The sequence below is a fragment of the Dryas octopetala genome, chromosome 1 (assembly GCF_963921425.1).
Source record: "Dryas octopetala chromosome 1, drDryOcto1.1, whole genome shotgun sequence".
In the NCBI taxonomy this organism is placed as follows: Eukaryota; Viridiplantae; Streptophyta; class Magnoliopsida; order Rosales; family Rosaceae; genus Dryas; species Dryas octopetala.
Window position 1 is genome coordinate 29,877,034 of NC_141366.1, and position 24,471 is coordinate 29,901,504.

Here is a 24,471-nt window from a genome sequence, read left to right on the forward strand (position 1 = left end):
TTGAATACCATCAGACTTTTCAATTCCATAAAAATCCATTAAAATCTTAATTGAATACACCCCCCTAACTTTGAAGTTGAATAACCTTTTTATGTATTAGTACGTTACTATTCTTGTAGTTTTCTTTTCTTTTATTGTGACTGGTACATTAAAGAAAAAATTAATCCCCATTAGAATCCAGAGTATATGCTTTTTAACCTTCATCCATAAAAGAAGAATTCTTTGTTAGGCTATTAGCTAGAAATTATTTTAGTTGACCTGTTATTTTTTTGTCTTATTTTTCTGTTCTTTTCTATTATTAGAGTACGGTATTTGAGTTAGTCTAACTTTTCACTATTAATTAAATAATTATCATATCTATTAATCCATTTGGAGCAAACTATCTTCTTTTCAGGGATGCCAAACTGGGCGGCAGTCCAAAAGATCTATCTTCACATTGACTTTATCTTCTCCAAATAAATGCATGTTGCCATTGCAAAATTAGTCAAAGTTTCTTTGGACAACAACTATGATTTGCTTTCATAATGCATTACGTCATTATAAATTTATAATAATTCATTATGACTAATTTTCTTAGAAAACATAAGTCACACAAAAACAATGGAAAACAGCTTTATACATCTGTAATCGACAATGAAAATGAAAGCGTCTAGCTAAATCATTCTATTATCTTCTCCAAAAATTATTTAGTTATTAAATACTTTAGCATTATATGATTTTCACGCTTTGTAGTTGAATAAGCAGGAAAACGTTAAACTTAATGTTTGGGAGGTAATTTTCTGGGAAGCCTTGAACAGGTCATGCATGTGGTTCATTAGATTTTTTTTTTTTTGGAAGGAATGTGGTTCATTAGATTGATATCAGCATATTTTTCTGCTACCTTTATTGTATAGCATGACCATAATAGTTATATTGCTAGAAAATAATGCACGTTTTTGGTATTTTTGGACAGTGAGCTTATTGGCTGTTTAAACTTCAGTGAAAAAGATTTACTACCTAAAGGCTCGTGCCCAAAATTAGATAACATGTCTTAACTAATTACATTCAATATGAATTGAAAGAAGAGAAGGAAAGATGTTTTATAACTTGAAGGAAGAAAATGAACTAATCATAAAGGATTGATATCTAAAACTTATTCTCACTAATCTCACCATTTTTGTGAGAATTAAAAGGCATAAATTTTCTATTTCAACTCATTATAATTAGTCCATCTTTCTCCTTCAAGTTTCTTGAATACACATTGAATTTTGTCATTTAATCCTAGCACCAATGAAGCCAAAATGATCAATTAGTAAACTGGTAACTATTCTCTATGATCCACCAGTACTGATTCTATTTTTTGAGATTAATTGAATATGTGAAATTCAGATGCAGATAAAATTGAATTTTTACTTAAACAGCTGCCAAAGTTGCTAAATTCCAAATTCCAATGGAAAGTTCCAAGTAAACCTAATCTCAACTACTTCCTCTTACTAATTCAGAGAATTGCTCACGATTCTATGTCAAACCTTGTGTTTTTTTTTTTGGGCAAGATGTTAAACCTTGTGTTTATATGCATTTATTTTGAATGTTTCTTGACTATAGCTAGTTTTGCAAGTAATGAGACTATTTCAAGAATAGTGGGATCCCATAACCCATTATCCAATTGTTAATGGTTGAAAAAGGAAATGGAAAAATTTGCAGGACTTTAATTATTGTTTTGTTACAGGCCGGTCAGAAACTTCATATATATATCATTAAACAATTGCTTTGGTGGTTGAACTGATCACTATATAAACTGTGAACCTCTACTCAATAATCATTCACAAATAATCCTTTGATCTTTAAGCTATAATAGTCCCAAAATTGTGGGGTGTCTGAGTCCACAGTTATGCTGAAAATGGCCAATCTTTGGCCTAGCCTGCTGTTTTGTGCCTTGGCTATATGCTTGATAGCCACCAATGTAGCCGCTAGTGATGAGAAATCTTATGTTTATGGATCTCCACCGCCGCCAGCAACCCCGGCTTACCACCACAAGTCACCCCCACCCCCACAGCGGCATCATCACAAAACTCCACCAACCCCACCTTATCACTACAAATCACCACCATATTATTATAAGTCCCCACCACCTCCATCACCATCTCCTCCACCCCCATATCTCTACAAGTCCCCACCTCCTCCATCGCCGTCACCTCCCCCACCATATGTTTACAAGTCACCACCACCACCATCTCCATCACCACCTCCTCCTTATGTTTACAAATCTCCACCACCCCCTTCTCCATCCCCTCCACCTCCCTATGTCTATAAGTCACCACCACCCCCATCTCCATCACCTCCCCCTCCTTATGTCTACAAGTCACCACCACCTCCTTCTCCATCTCCACCTCCCCCTTACATTTATAAATCACCACCACCACCCTCACCATCACCTCCTCCACCATATGTTTACAAGTCACCTCCTCCTCCATCTCCATCACCTCCCCCACCTTACATTTACAAATCACCTCCTCCTCCATCACCATCACCTCCCCCACCTTACATTTACAAATCACCACCACCACCATCTCCATCACCTCCTCCTCCTTATGTGTACAAATCTCCACCACCACCTTCTCCATCACCCCCACCTCCCTATGTGTACAAGTCTCCACCACCACCTTCTCCATCACCCCCACCTCCCTATGTGTACAAGTCTCCACCACCCCCATCTCCATCACCTCCCCCTCCTTATGTCTACAAGTCACCACCACCACCTTCTCCATCACCCCCACCACCTTCTCCATCACCCCCACCTCCCTATGTGTATAAGTCACCACCACCTCCATCTCCATCACCTCCCCCTCCTTATGTCTACAAGTCACCACCACCACCTTCCCCATCCCCACCTCCCCCTTACATTTATAAATCACCACCACCACCCTCACCATCACCTCCTCCACCATACGTTTACAAGTCACCTCCTCCTCCATCTCCATCACCTCCCCCACCTTACATTTACAAATCACCACCACCACCATCTCCATCACCTCCTCCTCCTTATGTGTACAAATCTCCACCACCACCTTCTCCATCACCCCCACCTCCCTATGTGTACAAGTCTCCACCACCACCTTCTCCATCACCCCCACCTCCCTATGTGTACAAGTCTCCACCACCCCCATCTCCATCACCTCCCCCTCCTTATGTCTACAAGTCACCACCACCTCCTTATGTCTACAAGTCACCACCACCTCCTTCTCCATCCCCACCTCCACCTTACATTTATAAGTCACCACCACCTCCTTCTCCATCCCCACCTCCACCTTACATTTATAAATCACCACCTCCTCCTTCTCCATCCCCTCCTCCACCTTACATTTACAAGTCACCACCACCACCATCTCCATCACCTCCGCCTCCCTATGTCTACAAGTCGCCACCACCTCCTTCTCCATCACCCCCATCTCCCTATGTGTATAAGTCACCACCACCCCCTTCTCCTTCACCTCCTCCTCCCTACGTGTACAAATCCCCACCACCACCTTCTCCATCCCCACCACCTCCTTACATTTATAAATCGCCACCACCACCCTCACCATCACCTCCTCCACCTTATGTTTACAAGTCACCACCACCCCCATCTCCATCACCTCCACCTCCCTATGTTTACAAATCACCACCACCACCATCACCATCACCCTCACCTCCTAAACGCTACTACTACAGGTCTCCTCCACCACCTGTTTCTTACTAAGCAAATAGAATTTATGTTCACTTCGTGTAAGTGTCTTTTATCATCAAGTTTTTCATTTACTTCTCTTATCATTGCTCTTCTTAATTCATTAAATATATGTAACCTTTTGTGATTTTCCAATTTACTAACGTCTTGTTTTGCATTAATTGCAGGTTATAGATTGGTGAAACAAATAATTGCAGCAACAGAGACTTTTATCATTGTGACTTGTTTGCATGCGATCAATCAAAACGGGACCAAGAAAGCAATTTGAGAATAATAAGAGGGTGCAATATGGACGTGGTGTACGTGCTTTGCAGCTTTCATGCAATTTATAGTTTTATTATTTTGTTGTCGTCATAAAGGAATAAGTTACACACGATTTCTTTTATGTTGGTCATTTTCGGTTACATAAACCGAGATTTAATGTAATTAATTGGATATCATTTGTTCATAACGTATATTTTTTATTTTTTTAAAAGTGTTGAAGATTGTGAAATTAATAAAATGGAGCCATAATTAATTATTCCCCAAAGCTCATTCTCTCTCTCTCTCTCTCTCTCTCTCTCTCTCTCTCTCTCTCTCTCTCTCTCTCTCTCTCTCTCTCTCTCTCTCTCTCTCTCTCTCTCTCTCTCTCTCTCTCTCTCTCTCTCTCTCTCTCTCTTCATTCCACATCTCGGATTCCTAAGGCCCCAAACTGATTTGGATGCTGTGGGATCGAGCAAATTTCCACATAGCTGTTGAATTACTTGAATGACATACAATCAAGAAATTAAATACTAAGAAACAATATTGCAACGCTCTCCGATACCTTACTTAGTGTGATGTACACGAATCAAAGCCTAAATTCACTTGAATGGAAGTCATGCACTTTGGAGCTTGGTTGTAACTATTTATTCAGCTAGTGCTTGGTCTAACTATTATAGAGACGTGCTATATATATTCCAAAACTAACCGGTTAGATACTATATTTTAGTAAATTAAAGAAAACCCCTTTAAATTCACTTTTCTATTATAAAAACTCGTGCTATGTTTTTTTAATGAGTAAAACCCTTTGACTACTTGCCAACTCACCAAATTTTGATTTTTAGATTTCTTAGTCAGCATTTTTTTAATATTCACATATGATAAATTTCCAAAATACCCTCAATCCAATTTTCAAACGTTTTTTTTTCCTAGTTGACTCTGAATTTATGAAGCGTCTTGTTTATCTTTTTATATCTTGGGCCTTTAAATGCTGCTCATTCAATTCTTGGACGTTTATTTTTTTTTCTTTTACATTTTAAACATGAATTCCACCAAACTTCCATATGTCTTGCAATAATAATCATGCACACCAATTTATCTAAAAAAAAAAATTCTTAGAAAAATAAAGCAATATATATTCTCATGCATCAGCCTCCATAGATACATACATCCAAAGAACTTGCATAAACTATGTAAATGTCACCATTTACACCTCAAATTTCAGCATACCTACAATTCAAACATACACGTATACCTATTGTTAGGAAACCTTCTTAGTTTAGGACTTTAGGTTTCTTGTCCTTGTGGTTAATGTTAGTCTTGTATATCAAGCAGTCCTAATTGCTTTAGGTAACACGTATAGGACTGTATATATATGTACTTTATTCATAATGCAATTATCAAGTTTAACCTTTCTACATGGTATCAGAGGTTCTCACGAACTTTGTGGGCTTTTCTCTTTTCTTTTTGAAACCCTAGCCCCCCTCTCCTCTTTTCGACACCCTTGCCCCTTTTACTTCTTTCTTTGTTTCCATGGCGTCTGCATCTGCTCCCTTCTCCTCTTCTACTCCCTCGGGTCCTAATGTGGCTCAGTTTTTGAAGCTCTCTGAGACTAATTATCTCCTTTGGGAGAGTCAGATGCACCCCTTTCTTATTGGGCATGGTCTTTTTAAATTTGTTGATGGTTCTTATTCCTCTCCTCCCTCTACTGTGGCTATTCCTGCCGATGCCGCCACTGGTGCTGCTGCCTCCCTTGCTCCCAATCCGGCCTACAATCTTTGGTTTCAACAAGATCAGTTGGTGGTTAGTTATCTCCCTTCCACTCTCTCTGAGCCCGTGCTCTCTCTTGCTGTGGGCAAATCCTCTGCTCGTGCTATTTGAGACTGTATTCGTCAGCATTTTACTCAGGCTTCCATTGCCAATTCCACCAATCTTCGCTTTCAGTTGTTGTCCATGGAAAAGGGTTCTAAGTCCGTTTCTGAGTTTCTTCAACACGCTAAGTCTCTCGCTGATGCTCTCGCTGCCATTAATGAACCCGTGTCCAACACTGATCTTATCACGGCGGTGCTTCGTGGTTTGGGCTCTGACTTCTCTATGTTTGTAACAGCCATTCTGAACTCTCCGCCTCTGCCTGCTTTTCCTGATCTGCGTGGTCGTCTCCTTTCTTTTGAGTCACACGTCTCTCGCGCTGCTGCCCCCTCCCCTTCTCAGGCACTTCTCACGGTCCAGCCTCCGCGTGGTTCTCGCCCCTCTTTTGGCCCTCCCAATCACTACCAGGGGCCTCCCTCCAACCACTATGGCCGCAGTGGTGGTGGTGGTTACTCACGGGGTCGTGGGGGTCGCGGCCATGGTCGCAGTGGTCCCTGGCACCACCAGCCTGCGTGGTTCTCTCCCCCGCCGCTGCCCTCCTCCATGCATTCCCATGCTTCTTCCTCCGGCATCCTTGGTGCTCCTCCGGTGATTTGGTGCAATTTTTGCAACTCACCTGGCCATAATTTCACCATGTGGCCGCATCGTCCGCTTCCTCCAGACTCTCCTTTTGCGGGTTTTCATTCCTCTACTTCCTCTGGGTCCGGCTATCCTTCTACTCCCAGTTTTGCGCCTTCCTCTTTTGATCAACCATGGTTTACTGACACTGGCGCTACCCATCACATGACGAGCAATGGTAGTGTCTTGACTGACACTACTCCTTACAACGGTAATAACACTGTGCTTCTTGGTAACGGTGATGCCTTGCCCATAACTCAAACTGGTACCCTTCCCCTCTCTTAGGTTCTTCCAAGTTTCTATTGAAGAATGTTTTTCACGTGCCTTCTCTTACTAAAAATTTGCTCTCTGTCGCTTGTTTTACAAAAGATAATAATGTTCGCATTTCCTTTGAACCTACTCGCTTCCTTATTTCTGACTTGTCTTCTGGTGTTACTCTCTTTCAGGGCCCATGTAAGGATGGTCTCTATCCCTTGTCCGTGTCGTCGCCGCAAGCTTTCGTTGCTCACTCCTCTGCCTTGTGGCACAATCGTTTAGGTCATCCGTCTGCTGTTGTCTTTTCTCGTTTAGATTTAGGTCTCTCTCGCCCTAGTCGTTCTATTAGGCATTTTTGTACGACTTGTGCTTTGGGTAAATCCCACAGGCTTCCTTTTTCTTCTAATAAAATAACGGCTCATTGCCCCTTTTATTTAATTCATTCTGATGTATGGATGTCATCCATTTCCTCTGTTTATGGTTACTGTTATTATGTTTTGTTTACTGACGATTATAGCCGTTTTTCGTGGATTTATCCCATGAAACTTAAATATGAAGTTCTTTCTTATTTTCGCAATTTTTATTTCATGGTCTTCAATTTATTTGGGTGCTCTGTTAAATTTTTCCAGAGTGATGGTGGCATGGAGTTTGTGAATCACTCCTTTATTGAGTTTTGCAACTCTCGTGGTATATTTCGTCGTCTTTCTTGTCCACATACCCCGCAACAAAATGGGCTTGCTGAACGCAAGCATCGCCACATTGCCACTGTTACTCACATGCTTCTTTCTCAATCTCACGCACCCATGCACTTATGGATGGAGACGGCTTTAACTGCCGTTCTCCTCATCAATCTTTTACCTACACCTGTCTGTTCTAGGATGGTCCTCTCCCTATTTTTCGTCTTTTTGGTCGTTTACCCCTTTCTCTTTTCTTCGTACCTTTGGTTGTGCTTGATATCCTTTTCTCAGGGCTTATACTCCTAACAAATTGGCATCTCGTTCCAAGGCTTGTGTTTTTGTAGGTTATAGTGATCATTACAAGGGCTACCATTTCTTGGATCCTCTCACCAACCGGGTCAATATCACTCGCCATGTTATCTTTGATGAAACCACCTTTCCATTTGCTTGTTCACCTTCTGCACCGCCGGCTCCTGACACCGTCCCATTAGAGCTGCGCCCCCTTGGGTTTGTTGCTCCTATTGTTCCCTCGGCACCTGCCCCCATTGAGCCCACTCTCCCGCCGGCAGCACCACCATTGGACCCTCCCTCTCCGCTGCCTTCTCCAGGCAGTGCTTCCCTGTCTGACGGTTCCTCCTCTGATGGTGACCCTGCTGCTCCGTCTCCTCCGCGACACTCCATGACTACTCGTCTTCAAGCAGGCATTGTCAAACCCAAGATTCATATTGATGGTACTGTCCGCTATCCATTGGCAACTGCCTTTGTCGCTGCTTACTCTTCCCAGGTTTCGGAGCCCTCTTGCTTTACACAAGCATCTCGTTCTCCTGAATGGCGCCTTGCTATGTCTGACGAGTTCAATACTCTTCTTAAAAATCGTACTTGGAGTCTTGTACCTCCTCCTGCTCATATCATGCCCGTCGGCTGCAACGTTCTGATGGTTCCATTAAGCGCTATAAGGCTCGTCTTGTTGCGAAAGGCTATCATCAACAACATGGTTTTGATTATGACGAGACCTTTAGTCCCGTTGTCAAGCCCGCTACAATCCGTTTGATTCTTAGCCTTGCCGTGTCTAAAGGGTGGTCTCTTCGTCAACTTGACGTTAAGAATGCCTTTTTACATGGCTTCTTGGAGGAGGATGTCTATATGGTTCAGCCGCCTGGTTTTGTGGATTGCAATTATCCTCATCACGTGTGCAAGCTGAACAAGGCTCTTTATGGTCTCAAGCAAGCTCCGCGAGCCTGGTTTCATCGGTTTAGCTCTTTTCTTCTTCGCAATGGTTACCAGCAAAGTAAGGCCGACCCTTCCTTATTTATCTTCAATCGACCTTCCTGCTTCATGGTGTTACTTCTCTATGTGGATGACATTGTGTTGACTGGCAACAATCCCTCCTTTGTTCATCAGTTTGTTTCCACTATCGCACGAGAGTTTGAAATAACCGATCTTGGCTTACTTCACTACTTTCTTGGTATTGAGGTTAAGCGTTCTTCCTCTGGTCTTCACCTCTCTCAGACTAAGTACGCCTTGGATCTCTTGCATCGCACCCACATGGAAGATTGCAAACCGTGCTCCACCCACATTGCTACCAAGCCGCAACTTTCAAACAAAGATGGCTCTCCCCTGTCCGATCCCTCTGAATTTTGCCATTTGGTTGGGTCCCTTCAGTATTTGATTATGACTCGGCCTGATATCTCGTTTGCTGTGAATCATATTGCTCAATATATGGCTGCTCCATGTGCTACACATCTTATTGCTGCCAAGAGAGTCCTACGGTACATTAAAGGTTCCCTTTCTCTTGGTATTGCTTTCCGCCCATCCACAGGTCCTTTCCAATTGTGTGGCTTCTCTGATGCCGATTGGGCCGGCTGTCCTGACACCCGGCGCTCCACTTCTGGTTTTCTTCTTTATCATGGACCTAATCTCATTTCTTGGAGCTCTTCTAAACAGCCTACAGTGTCGCGTTCCAGTGCTGAATCCAAATACAGGGCCTTGGCTCATGCATGTGTTGAGTCCATCTAGTTATCCTATCTTCTTCTTGAGCTTCACCAGCTGCCCTCTTCCCCGATTGTTTTGTATTGTGACAACTTAAGCACCACTTACATGGCTGCCAATCCTGTTTTTCATGCTCGCACAAAGCACATCGAGTTAGACTATCACTTTGTCCGCGAACGAGTTAAGCTTAAAACTCATCAAGTGCATTATGTTCCTTCTGTTGATCAGCCCGCTGACATTCTCACCAAAGGCTTACATAAACCACGGTTTCTTCTCCTACGGTCCAAACTTGTCTTCTCTCCGCCGCCAAGTTTGAGGGGGGATGTTAGGAAACCTTTTTAGTTTAGGACTTTAGGTTTCTTGTCCTTGTGGTTAATGTTAATCTTGTATATCAAGCAATCCTAATTGCTTTAGGTAACACGTATAGGGCTGTATATATACGTACTTTATTCATAATGCAATTATCAAGTTTAACCTTTCTACACCTATAGTGTCAAATAGTGCCAATCAACAACAATTTTTGTCTTTCAACTAGCTAGTGACACTTTTCCTAAAAAAACCAAACTAGTGATCGACACCATGCATGATGTTAATTTACCTACTATATCATTTTCATTCAAATGTATCAAGTAAATACGCATATCCAATCTAATTTTTGTAAACAAAGATCCTATACAACCCAATTTACCTACAAATGTTTATAAATAAATAATATACACACAATCCAATTCACCTACAACTCTTTATAAACAAAGAACCTACAATCCCCGACAAAAAAAAAACCTACAACCCAATTTACCTTTAAAATAAAGAACCTACAGCCCAGTTCATTTGTTAGTAAATAGAGCAGTTGTTGCATTTTTATAGTCAATTTGGTGCCGTATGGCAGCTTCATGATTTTGAAATTAAGCGGTCGTGGCAGGCACCTCAAGCTGAACCATTTTCAATGAGTATTGGCCGGTTCTTCTGCTCATTGGCTGAGGTACGTATCAGGCTCCAGAAATTATCTATAATTAATTTGTAAATATAGTTAATTTGTTTCGTGTGACAAAGTTTGTTAGTTTATCACGTACTAGTCTTAGAACTGTAGGTTATTATAATGCATGTGGGCCAGCAAATATATATATTTTTATATATACTATCATGCTAGCTCCCTCTCACATGCGAGACTTTTTCTACCATATGCATCAGAATCCAACATATGATATATATATATATATACACATAAATGATCACCCGCTCGTTATAGAGCGGAGAATTCTTCGCTCACCCAACCACCTGTTCACCATAGAGCGGGAAATTTAATGATCATGACGGTCCATTTTTTAGGTTCATTCTTAAGGATCATCATTGTAAAAAATCAACCAAATCGATAATTGTTTGGTCTTCCAAACTTTGTAGACATCCATATATATACATGCAGACTCATTCAAGTAAGGATGTCCTTATTTTAAGAAAAGTAAGAACATATTCTCTGTGTAACACTTGGAAATGCAATTCGATGATCGGAACCGTTCTTTCTCAAGGGTCATCCCTGTAAAAAAATTAGCCAAATCGGTGATTGTTTGGTCACCTAAACTGTGCAGACAAATATAGTCTCTCAGATAAAATTGAAATGATGTTTGCTATAATAAACTAGCTAAACAGTTTTTGATCTGACTGATTTTTTGCAAGGGTGACCTTTGAATGATGTTCTAAAATATAAACGGTTCCGATCATTGGATTGTAGGTCCAAATACAATGTTCTTACTTTTCTTAAAGTAAGGACATCCTTACTTAAAAATTTTCATATATATATATATTGGGTTAATGCAGTTGTAAGAATTCGATTTAAATCTCCTGCTCTGATAAGTCATGATAAAGAGCCACTCTTCCTATAAGTTTAAGCAAATTTATTGGTCATGATTAGGGACAGAGCCAAATTTAATCTCAAAGTAGCACTTTAAATATCACAATGAGAAAGAACCTAGCTAGATTTATCAATTAATTTCAAGGGGCACTATAGAATAAGAGCTGTTGCCACCAGAAGCTCAACAAGCCAGATGCATGTGTAGAAAAACTTTTCTTTAAAATCTTGTAAGAAATACATGAAACTATGAGAGCTGCCTTGAGTCAACAGGAACACATGTTCCCACTAGACCCAAGGTGGATCTGTCTCTGATCATGACAATTAACAAACACGACCATGCCTGGAATGGCAACTTAATGGATGGTGTCAATATATGGTGGCAGTCATGGGATGAATTGCTTGATTTTTGGGGCACAATTTCCAGCGTCCATGCTTGTATATAGTATGAGATGATGCAACGTAAAATGAGGGGACAAATACTACGAAAATAAAGGAAAAAAGGAAAGATATAGACAGTCTATATTTAGAAATTAAGTTTGCTATTTATAATTTTTTGTCAAAATAATTCCTTGATTTTGGAGACACAAGTTTCAATGTTCGTGTGCCTACATATATATGTAGGGCTGGGATTTTATGCCGAATTACCGAAATTTACCGAGAGCCGACCGCAAAGTGCACCGAAAATTACCGAATATTGAGGTAACCGATACCGCCATTTCGGTATTAGTTCCGAACCGTCTATTTTGGTAACGGCATCGGCTTATGGAATACAATACCGGCGGTATACCGATACCGAATACCAATTTAAAAAAAAAATAAAAAAATCAGTTTTATACATTTATTTGATTAATTTTATACCGAAACAGATTTTTTTTGTTGGTTTCACTCTCGAAGTCTCTGTCTCTGTCTCACTCTCGAAGTCTCCTTCCCAAATTCCCAACCACTACAGCATATCGCCATCTCCAGTGACCACCACTACAGCATCTCCGACCACCACCACCACCATCTTAGACCCCAAACACGACCCACCACCACCTTAAACCACCAGTTCAGCCACCGTCGCCTCCCTCTCTCCCTTTCTCTCTTTGTCTGACGACTCTCACCAATCACCACCTCTCTCTCTGTCTAACCAGTAAGTTCAGTAACCATTGTCGCCTCTCTCTCTGTCTAACCACCGTCGTTACTCGTCGCCTCTCTCTCTCTGTCTCACGGCCCAATCACCCACGCCACGCCAATCTGAAGGTAATTGCTCAATTAGGGTTTCGAATTGGGGTTTTTTGGGTTTCAATTTATTGGGGTTTAAATTTAGGGTTTCAAAGTTTCAATTTATATTTTGTTTGTTAGGAATTCATTAGGGTTTCAATTTAGGGTTTCGAATTAGGATAATTTCTCAATTAGGGTTTTAAAATTAGGGATTAATTAAGGGTTTTGGGTTAGGGTTTGTAATCTGCATATATAAATGGCTTGAAATATAATTGATCTTCATGGTTTCCTTGCAAGGTTGAAGCTTCGTGTTGCTTAGTGCTTAGTGCTTAGTGCTTAGTTGCTTACTGTTAAGAGATTGAGAGTGAAGCTGGCTGGTGGCAACGATCAGGTATATGGATTTCAATATTTCATGGCTTAGTAACTTAGTTTGGCTTAGTTGACATAAATTGAGTTTGATTTTGAATAAATTGAAGTAATGGGATTGTGTAATGTGAATATGTGATTTTGATTTTGGGGTTAAGGGTTTGTGCTGCTTGTTAATTGTGCTTTGATTTTGGGATTGTGTAATGTGAATATGTGATTGTTAATTGTGCTTTGTGCTTGCTGAAATGTTAGTATTAGTATGACATATTGACTAATTGACATGTATTAGTGTATTAGATTACAAGGTTGTATGATTTGCATTTTGCAAGGTTGCATTTTTCCACCTAAGATTTGTGTCTCTGTTTTAGGATATGATGGATTCCTCTAGCCAATCAAATACACTAGGTGCCTCATTAGGGTCTGTACCACAATCCCAAACACAAACACAACCTTCACCCCAAACACAACCTTCACCCCAAACACAACCTTCACCACAAACACAATCTCAACCCCAAACAGTCGCTGAAGTGGGAGGAAAGAGGAAAAAGGGTAGTTCTATTGTGTGGGAACACTGCAAGAAAATCCAAAAAACAGATGATAAGGGGGTAAAGCATACCATGGGGGTTTGCAACTATTGCCAAAAGGAGGTACCTGCTGATTCTAGGAAGAATGGGACCACTGGGTTGAGAAGTCACCTAGATAGATGCAAGCTTAGTCCTTTTTATGATAAGGGGGATCCTACTCAACCTTTATTGACAAATGAGACAATTGGTGCTCCTTTGGTTCCTTGGTCCTTTAACCAGCAAAGACATGAACAAATGCTTGTGCAATACATCATTATTGATGAGCAGCCCTTTAGGACAGTTGAGGGAAAAGGGTGGAGAGCCTTCATCAAAGATCTTCAACCTAGGTTCAAGATTCCCGATAGGAAGAAGGTGGCTGCCCTAGTGTGGGATTTGTTCTTAGTGGAAAGGGCTAAGATATTAAATGTGATAGGTGACCAAAGGGTAAGTATCACAACCGATACTTGGACCTCGATCCAAAACATCAATTATATGGTAGTCACTGCCCATTTCTTGGACAGTGACTGGAATTTGCATAAAAGGATCATTAATTTCACTAAGATCACAAGTCACAAGGGGGAAGATATAGGGAGGTGTCTAGAGGGGTGTTTGAACAGTTGGGGGATAAAAAAGGTGTTTAGCATTACAGTGGATAATGCTAAGACAAATGATGGGGCTGTTGAGTACATGGCCAAAAGGTTCAAGGCATTAAAAACTTTAATGCTTGATGGCAAGTACTTGCATATGAGGTGTGCTTGTCACATCTTGAATTTAATTGTGAAGGATGGGTTGAAGGAGCTTTATAGCTCAATTGAGAGGATAAGGAATTGTGTGAAGTACATTCACTCATCCCCAGCTAGGTTAGACAAGTTTAGGCAATTTGCCATCTTAGAGTGCATGGACAAGATGGCAAATGTGCCTATGGATGTTTCTACAAGGTGGAATGCCACTTATAAGATGCTTGACAGTGCATTCAAGTATAGGATGGTGTTCAAAAGGATGGGGGATGAATCGGCTCCTTTTGTGAGTTATTTTAATGAGTATGAAAAGGATGCATCAAGAAACCTAGTTAAGAGAGTGGGGCCCCCGGGAGATGAGGATTGGGACAAGGCAAAAGCCTATGTGCATTTTCTTAAAAGATTTTATCAAACAACATTGAAACTTAGTGCCACCAAGACTTGTACTTCACCCATAATTTGGCAACAAATGGTTGGGTTACAAAGTGAGATACTGAAAAAAGTGAGTGATGTAAGAGATCCTACATTGCAAAGGGTGGCTTCTTCAATGATGGCCAAATTTGACAAGTATTGGGGGAGTTTTGAGATAATAAACAAGCTTGTATTTGTAGCTGAAGCACTAGACCCTAGACTTAAATTTGAAATGATTAAAATATCCTTCTCCAATATTGGAGCCGATCCATCTAGGGTTGAAGAAGTTGTGGGTGAGGTTAAACAATGCTTGCTTGCTTTGTATGATGAGTATAAAGGGAGTGGAACCAATGAGAGTGAAGCTGCCCGATATGTAGGGGGTCGGGTAAGGATTGAGATGGCTGATGATGATGTAGAAGAAGATCTAGGAGCCGAAATGTGGAGAGTCCTTATACAACAAAGGGTTGAGCAACGACTTGTGGAAGTATCCAATGAAGTGGATAAATACTTGTTGGATCCTTTTGAGAGTGCAACAGCGGCTGATTTCAACATCTTGAATTGGTGGAAAGTGAATGCAACAAGATATCCAATCCTTGCAAAGATTGCCAATGATATCTTTGCAATTCCAAGTTCTACCGTTGCTAGTGAGAATGCTTTTAGCCTAGGAGGGAGGATTGTTGATCCTTTTAGAACGTCATTGACTCCAAAAATGGTAGAGGCATTAGTGTGTACTAATGATTGGCTTAGAGCCGAAGAATTTAGCTTCTACAAGGAACCAATGGACAAAGAGGTTGAATTTTATAGGGATCTTGAAGAAATAGAAGCAAGTAAGATTTTGGTGTTTCAAATTTCAATGCAATTTAAATTATATTGATTGTTCTGTTATGTGTCTAAGTTTGTAATTTATTTTACATGCAGCCTCCACTTTGATTCAAGCAAGTGCAAGTGCAAGTGCAAGTGGACCCAGTGCAAGTGGACCCAGTGCAAGTGCCATGCCTCCTTCTTCTACTACTACATGATTAAATCTGAGGTACTTGCTGGCGTAATGTTTTATTTAATTTCTGTTGGGAGATAGCATAACAGTGGTTTTCCATCCATTTTATGCATTTTTTAAGTAGTTTTTTTGGCTGGCACAGACAACAGATTTCATGGTGGCCATTTCTCATGGGTAAGCATACTTATCCCCTTTTTGAATGTTGCAATAGTTAAATTCTTGGATATATGCATGCTTGAATAAGACCTTAGAATTGCCATCTTTGTTCAGTTTCATGTATTTTGGTTAGATTAAATGTCCATCCATATTACTGACTTTTGAATGAGTTCTGGTGTTTATGTTTTCCTTAATTTTTATGCAGTGCAGTTTCATATATCTTGGTTGGAATTGATGTCCATAATAATGAGGAATAAGTTATTTCAGTGTTCCTTAATTATCATACAGCTTCATCATCAACCTATAGTATTTCTAAATACTTGTATTACCTAAATTAGGAACTCACCTTCAGCAACTCAATTATGGTATTAATTGGATTCGGGATTTGAGAGACAGAGGGAACTGAAAGGGAAAATTATATAACTCAGTGACCAAAATAAAAATTTAACAATAGTAGTTCTAAATTCATAAATTAAGAGAGATTACCTTGCAGTGGGGATGTGAGAGAGTAAAGAAAAAGGAGAGCAAGGGGGAGAGGTTCTGTTGCTATGGCTTGCGTGTCATTTGGAGAGAAAAGAGAGCAACAGAGACAGGGGAAGGGATGGCTGGTGTAGTGGCTGACATTTGTGAAGACTAAACTGAACAGAAATGAGAAATATATTTAAACCCTAGAAATTAAAGAGAAAAGCGAAAAGTGAAAATGAAAAATGAATAGAAATTAACCATAGATTCAACTTACCTGGGTCTTGCAGCTCCTAGAGAATGTAAGAACTGAACCAAAAAGAAAATTTAAAGAAGAAGAATGAAGGGGTAGGTCTCAATAAAAAAAAAATGGAGTAGCTGCCGAGCTGGGGTTGGGCTGCCACAATCTACTTAGGAGATAGCATAACAGTGGTGTGATCCTTGATGGATTGGGTTGCTTACCAGCTTTTGATGTCATTTCTTTTAACATTAATACAATACCCCTTTGTTTTGAATTGGTTGATGATTGGAAATTTGGGATAGTGCTAGAGTTAGGGTTAGGGGTTGGATGCGATTTGGGGTTTATCTGTGGGTTTAAATATTGACACATTTACACAAACTAAGACACTTGTGCAAACACACTCACATTTGGTTTGGTGCAGAGGTTGATTTCTGATGGTTGTTTCATTTGCTGCCTTCCATCTGCCATTTTCCAGCTGCAGAGGTTGATTATTTCTGTCTGCTGCCTTCCATCTGCCATTTTCCAGCTGCAGAGGTTGATTTCTGATGGTTGTTGAACTTGTTTCATTTGTATAATTTAAGTTTTAAACTTAAGTTTGTAATTTGTAATTTGCAAGGTTGTAACTTAAGGTTGATTTCTAATGGCTGTTTCATTTGTATGATTTCTGATGCCATTTTCCTCCTTCTAATTTGTTAATTATTCACAGGTTAAGTGTATGTGTGTGAGACTTGGATTTGTTTAGGTATTGATATGGAATTATGGATGACATATTGATATGTGATTTTGAATATTTGTTTAGGTATTGGTATTGTATATTGTATATTTGTATGGAATTATGGATGACATATTTGTAGAACATATTGCTGCCTTCCATCTGGCCATTTTGAATCCATAGTTTATTTTGGTTGAACAGCATTTTAGGCTTCAAATTGCAAATTTGATGAGTGTTTGCAATAAACTGCTGCTATCGAATGGGATTAGGCTGTGCAATTCAGGTGTTCGGTATTACCAATACCGCCCGATGCCGCAAAACACCGTACCGCACCGATAAGTGCGGTTACCGCATTCTAGCGGTACGGTATCGGAGCCGAAATACAAGAATTCCGACCTCCTTCGGCCGGCATGCGGTATTAAAGGTTCGGTACGGTTCCCGTACCGAACCCACCCCTACATAATAGCGCATGTCAAGAGGCTAGCATGCAATAAACTAAACGCAAGCTCATAAAGATTTTCTAATGATTTGCCAAATGATTATTTAAGATAATGCGAGGTTAGCTGGGAAGCCTAGAAACTGGTCATTTGAGTCTCATATATCAACTTGAAAACGTATCGGTGCTACTGCTAATGATAGCTGCATTGTAACGTACATGCATTGACCAAAAAAGTTATATATATTGCTAGAAAATATATGACAATGATATGCTACCAATTAATAGCTGGCGACAGTCATTAGTAAATGATTTGCTACCACCGTCATGTAATGAATTTTTTACATACCCCCAAAAGTTGTTAAATTCCAAATTAATTCCATTGGAAGGTTCCTAAGGAAACCTAAAACAAGTTTCTTTATTGTCGGTGGCAACCTGCAGCAGTCAGCCTATTTCACTAATAGAAGATTGAACAAAAATAAATAAATTTTAAATTACAGAAAGTTTAATTTCTAACACTGTACAAGCCTAAAAACCAAAAAAAAAAAAAAAAAAAGGAAAATACACTTGCCAGGCTTGCTTCTCAGGTCCCCACATCCCTTACTGATTCTTATCTTGTCCAATATAATTTCAAACTTGAGCCATTTAAAAAGTTGTATTTAATTATTTATGATGTGATGCATTCAGCAATCAGCATAGAGTTGGGTCAAATTAATATTTGGATTTTTGCCGTCTGCGGGTTGATCATAATGGTGCCTCTTGCATTTAATAAAAATTCTCAAATGTTTTATCAGCCTAAAGATTTATGCAATTTATTTGATATCTAAATAAAATATATAAGGCAAAGATATAAATAAATATATAGACTGAAATATTAAATAATATTTCATGTCGTGTACACAAGAAGTTTTCTTACATGAAACGTGGAACGTCTCAATCCCATTGACTGTTGATCCCTATTTGTTTTGGAGCTACTGTCTAAAATTCATTGACCAAGAAAGAATGGCTGGGTTCACTAGCTTGTCACAAATACATGATTGGATTATGAGAAAATTAGGATATGTCAATATTTAAATTCTTTTTTGTTTTTCAATTTTGTCTAAATTCCAATTATTTTTTTCCATCTAAACGGCCCATCATCGTTAAATTTGAGTCCATTAATTTATTAGAACCTTATTTATTTCTGATAATTAGTATATATTTATACAATATATTGATATATCTAGGTACAAACACATCAGGAAATGAGCAACCCATCACTCTGCCATAAACTGAGAGGCGTTTACTTCTCCTAAATTATGAAGCTTCCATTTGAAAAGTGAAAAAACAAACACAGAAAACAAAAATTAAGCTGAAAATTAATATTAGTAATTATCAACTAGCTTAGTGGAGGGAACCAATTGTGTGCCAAAGAGTTTTACTTGCGAGTCTATCCTCTGCACCAACCGATCTTATATTTCATAAACCCTAACAATTATTGATACTGTGTATAGTGCTACAGATTCACTCAATTTAAAACACCGTGTACAATTATTAATGATAAAAATTTAAGATTTAAAGTTTAGATATTAATATTATAAACGTATTATAATTTTAATAGATTCCTAATATATACAATGTTGGTATACCACCCTAGCTTGTATGTAGTTGGAAGGAGGGAGGAAGGGAGACACGTGCATATATATGTCATTGTTAACACATATGAAAGATATACAAAAAATAATTAGTGTTGAGTTTTTTCAAATCATGCTACGTCACTAGTAAGTCTAGAATTTGACAAAACTAGAGAGCTAGCCATACATATATAAAAACTAGAGAACAAAAAGGCATACGTAGCAAGAACAAATTTCAATGTTAGAGGCCGGCAAGAAGATTTCAATGCCATAACACTTTCATTGTTTTTCTTGTTGTGCGTTAGAAGTCTTTAATTAGTTACATTGTAGTACGTAGCATTCAAGCTCGCATTTTGACTAAATATAAATGCATTCTCACTCGTAGATCGATCACCGTTTTTCATTAACACGCTTTTATGTTTTCACTACTCTTATATACCCAGCCGTACAACACCATAATTCCTACTCTGCAATTGACTTGTTCATGGCCACCATGGAAGAACAATGTTGAATATACATTGTGGGTTCCCACAATCACTCTTTGATTGGCATATATTTAAAAACTTGAGAAAATTACAGATGTGGTTCACTTATTTTATACTTAGTTCAATTTTAGTTCATAATCTTTTTTAAGTTCTGTTTTGGTCCACTAATTGATTCATATATTTGTTCAATAAAGGTTCAGATTTCTGACTTTAAATTCTTTGAGTTACGTTTTCTTTAATTATAATTGAAGTATAAGTTATATTTCATCATTTTTTAGTCATAGGAATCAATTTAGAGTATTAAAATCTAAGAGAATTGAGATTGGGTGAAGTTTGAAAAATTGGCAGTTTCGAGTACCATACTTTGGGATCAATTATCTTAAGTTTTAGAACTCCAATTTGAATGATTTTTATATGGTTGTAAAATGAAGATGCATAGGTTTAAAACAAGTATATGTTTGCTGAATTTTTGTGAGATCTGATAGGGTAAAAGGGAGGCAAGATTTGAGAAAACAAATCTGGATCTTTATTGAACAAGTAGAACAATTAGTGGATCAAAACAGAATTTAAAAAAAAATCGTGGACCCAAATTAACTAGTTATAAAATAAGTAGAGTAAATCTGTAATTTCTTGTTAAAAACTTCGAGTACAATTTGGAAGAAAGTTCATACCATATTTTATATCACTCCTGTTATGTTGAATAAACAAAACACCTTGGCCAAAAAAAAAAAAGAATAAACTAAACACGTCTTATTCAAAATGATTAGAAAGACTGCTATAAAAGGGCCAGCTCTCACACCCTTAACCAAACAAGTAGAATCAAGAACTACATATTTTGGCAATAAGAGCTGAAATAATATTGCCAGAAATGGGAACCTTGGGGCATTGGCCTACAATGTTATTTCGGGTGGCTTTGTGCCTCTTAGCCACTAGTGTGCTTGCCAATAAGCCTTACACTTATGCTTCACCAACGCCACCACCCGACCACACAAAGCATTACCACAATTACCCACCTTACCACTACAAGTCACCACCACCACCACCTCCATCACCATCACCCCCTCCACCTTATCACTATAAGTCTCCACCACCACCATCTCATTCCCCACCTCCTCCATACATTTATAAGTCTCCCCCACCCCCATCACCCTCACCACCTGGTCCATACATGTACAAATCTCCTCCACCCCCTTCCCCATCACCTCCTCCTCCCTACATCTATAAATCACCACCACCACCTCCTTTCATATACAAATCTCCACCTCCACCATCTCCACCACCACCTCCTCCTTACGTTTACAAATCTCCACCTCCACCATCTCCATCACCACCTCCTCCTTATGTTTACAAGTCTCCACCACCACCATCTCCATCACCACCTTCTCCTTATGTCTACAAATCTCCGCCTCCGCCATCTCCTTCACCACCACCTCCTTACGTCTACAAATCCCCACCACCGCCATCACAATCACCTCCACCTCCATATATCTACAAATCTCCACCACCACCATCTCCATCACCACCTCCACCATACATCTATAAGTCCCCACCTCCCCCTTCACCCTCACCACCTCCTCCTTATGTGTACAAATCTCCACCACCACCATCTCCATCACCACCTCCACCTTACATCTACAAGTCCCCACCTCCCCCTTCACCCTCACCACCTCCTCCTTATGTGTACAAATCTCCACCAACTCCATCCCCATCACCTCCTCCTCCCTACATTTATAAATCACCTCCACCACCCTCACCCTCACCTCCACCACCATACCATTACAAGTCACCCCCACCTCCATCACCATCACCATCACCTCCCCCTCTTTATGTCTACAAGTCACCACCACCACCATCACCTTCACCTCCTCCTCCATATATCTACAAGTCCCCACCTCCACCTCCACCATCACCTTCCCCCCCACCTCCTTACCACTACAAGTCTCCACCTCCACCTTCTCCATCACCACCACCTCCATACTAGTACAAGTCACCTCCTCCATTGAAGTCTCCACCACCTCCCCAATATTACTATAGATCACCTCCACCTCCAAAACACTACTAATTAAGCTTGCAAGGCACAACGGTTACATGCAGCCACTAGAAATAATGATCTCTTTGAATAACTACTTCGTTTTTTGGACGTTGGGAACCATTTTCTTAGCTTTGTTTCTTTTCATGACAAAAAATTTAGTGCATGTATTTGTGGATAATAAGGGTCTAACAGAACCCTTCCTGTATGCTCTTGTAAGCACTCATAATTGTACTACTTCTATAAAGAAATGAAAGCAAAGAACATTTCATGTACGTAGTCTATTTAGAATTTTATTAATATTTATGAGTACGTACTACTTTGGATTTAATAAGTTATGTGCTAGCTTCCTGTTGAAAACTCAAAATTATACCATTGATTAATTAATATAAGATTATTATTAAAGGATTGAGGGAGCATTTTAATATTATAATTAAGTTGATCTTTCTAATAGCTAGCATATATGTCAAACTATTAAATAGAAGTAACAGCCAAATTTATAATAGATTTGGTACATGGATTTTTCAAATTCTATCAACTGGGCACGCCCACGCAAAATTAAAGAATAATTTGAGTTGACTTCATGTAGAAATTAAGTTTACTGCAAATCATGACTCAACCAACAAATATTTTCAACGTCATCCATTTGTTATAATTCCCACTCGATCTCGATACTTTGCTGGCATCTACAAATAGTTTACAGAAAATTGATGGGCACTTTATATGTTTTCTTTTAATCCAACAATATTAAGATCGATAATAAAAAAAACTAAGAAGAGTCGAACTCAGAACTTTGAGAATTAATATTTATAATACAAAATTAGATATACATATATATGATTTTTGTTGAAACTCAAGAGTTTTTCATTTTTAGTTTAAACCAGTTTGTCATAATGTCATGTCGGATGACTTTCCTTTTAGATTTTTCTGATTCAACTCTATTATTTAAAGTTCCTATATTGTCCTTTTGTGTTTAAATGCTAACTTTTAATGTGGAATTAATAAATTCCCATTTTAAGTAATTGAAAATTATAAAATATATACATAAATATATATATATAGGCTCATTCTATTGAGGTATATCTCAACTTATTTATGTTGAGGTATACTCTATTGGGGTCCACACGAGTCATTTTGTGTCGATTCGAATCGTTCAATTTTTACATCTCCATTGATAGATCATTCTTGCAAAAAATTAACCAAATCGGAAATCATTTACCTATCTAACTTTGATCAAATAAATAGACGAACCAAATATTTTCAATGAAACCGTTCATTTGTTTGATCAAAGTTAGATAGGCAAATGATTTTCGATTTGACTAATTTTTTGCAAGGATGATCTATCAATGAAGATGATCCTTGCGAACGGTTCGGATCGACACAAAACGATTCGTGTGGGCCCCAACAAGGTCATACCTCAACATAAATAAGTTGAGGTATACTTCAATAGAAGGAGCCTGTATATATATATAAGCACTCTAAAGCCAACTGGTCATGTTAATACGAATCTAACCATCATTTTGGGCCCACCACATGAGTAAAAATTTCTAAACCCAAGACACCAACTCGATCATCCCAAGCCAAACAAACAAACTTGTAAAACAAGTGGATAATTATCGAATTGAGGCCACCCTATCAAAGTAACCGAATGATGTAATGTTGAGGCCAGTGTGTGAGTAGATAGGCGTTGGACACTGGGTTAGAGCTCCTCCAATCTCTCATGCAATTAACTGTCATGTTGTTGGACTTTAACTGATCAACCTCCAGACTTAAAATTAAAATTGGACCTAAGTGAAAACCCTAGGATAAGCTTAGAAAAAACAGATATTTAGTCTAAGCTAGTTTGGTTTCAAGAATGTTTTGGGAACATAGGACCGAATAGCTCCCCCAGTCTTTCATGCACTGACATAGTCATGCTGTTGGATTTCAACTAATCAACCTCCATACTTAAAATTAAAATTGGACTTAAATAGTTCTAGAATTTTCTAGGAACATAGGACCAAAAGTAAAAGTCATGTCAAAACTCTATCAAAATTTACTTTTGACTAAACTATTGTCAAATTTGGATCTTCAGTTACCTAGAAAAGAGACTAAGGATAGTACGTGGTGCTATGAAAGCGCACAAAAGTTAAATTTGGATACCAAGTAGAGAGATTCTCACACCCTGACTATTAGGACATTTTTCTGTATGTATGTATGATATTAAATATTGTAGCCTACGAAAATTGCATCGTTTTCGTATGCCATATTGTATGGTTTTGCTATCATTTATAGTTGAATGATATGAGAGTAAAGGGTTGCATTGTGGAAGATCTTTAGTTTTGATCTCCTAAACTGTCGGAGAGGTTTGTAAAGATGAGGTAGTTGATTTGTACGATTAGGAAGCTAACTTATGTGGTATTTACTATTTATCATATAATGAATACTCTCTTTATAGTACTGATCGAGCTTTTCTTTTGGTAAATGTTGTTGGTTGTTTTATGTTCGATGATCAAATATAATCTAAACTTGTGTGCCCGTTGCGTTTTAAGAGGTCATATCCTCACATTCAAGCATTTGTGGATTTCAACTATCATTATTAATTTTGGTTGCGTTTTAAGAGGTCATATCCTCACATTCAAGCATTTGTGGATTTCAACAATCATTAATTTTGGTTTTGTGGGTGATTCCTTTCAAACTATTTTATCATTGGCTATACTTACTAAATATTTTACTTATTATTTTCAAACTTCGGAAGCATCGCTGAGAGGAAACACTACCCCAAGTACTCCCAAAAAAAAAAAAAAGCATTTTACACATCTAACCAACCTATGAATTGAGTCTAACCAGTCTGACCAGTACAGGAACAGCAGGGAAGACATAA

At 38.9% G+C, this 24,471-nt stretch overlaps 2 protein-coding genes across 2 annotated transcripts; both read left to right on the forward strand.

The window, feature by feature from the left end:
• Positions 1 to 1,855: 1,855 nt before the first annotated feature.
• Positions 1,856 to 4,209, forward strand: LOC147299632 (uncharacterized). Its single transcript, XM_086228783.1, has 2 exons — positions 1,856 to 3,744; positions 3,871 to 4,209. The coding sequence occupies exon 1, from the start codon at positions 1,871 to 1,873 to the stop codon at positions 3,716 to 3,718; it is 1,848 nt and encodes a 615-aa protein (XP_086084909.1). The 5' UTR covers positions 1,856 to 1,870; the 3' UTR covers positions 3,719 to 3,744; positions 3,871 to 4,209.
• A 16,199-nt stretch (positions 4,210 to 20,408) lies between these two features.
• Positions 20,409 to 21,874, forward strand: LOC147299633 (uncharacterized). Its single transcript, XM_086229668.1, has one exon. The coding sequence runs from the start codon at positions 20,448 to 20,450 to the stop codon at positions 21,558 to 21,560; it is 1,113 nt and encodes a 370-aa protein (XP_086085794.1). The 5' UTR covers positions 20,409 to 20,447; the 3' UTR covers positions 21,561 to 21,874.
• The last annotated feature ends 2,597 nt before the right edge of the window (positions 21,875 to 24,471 follow it).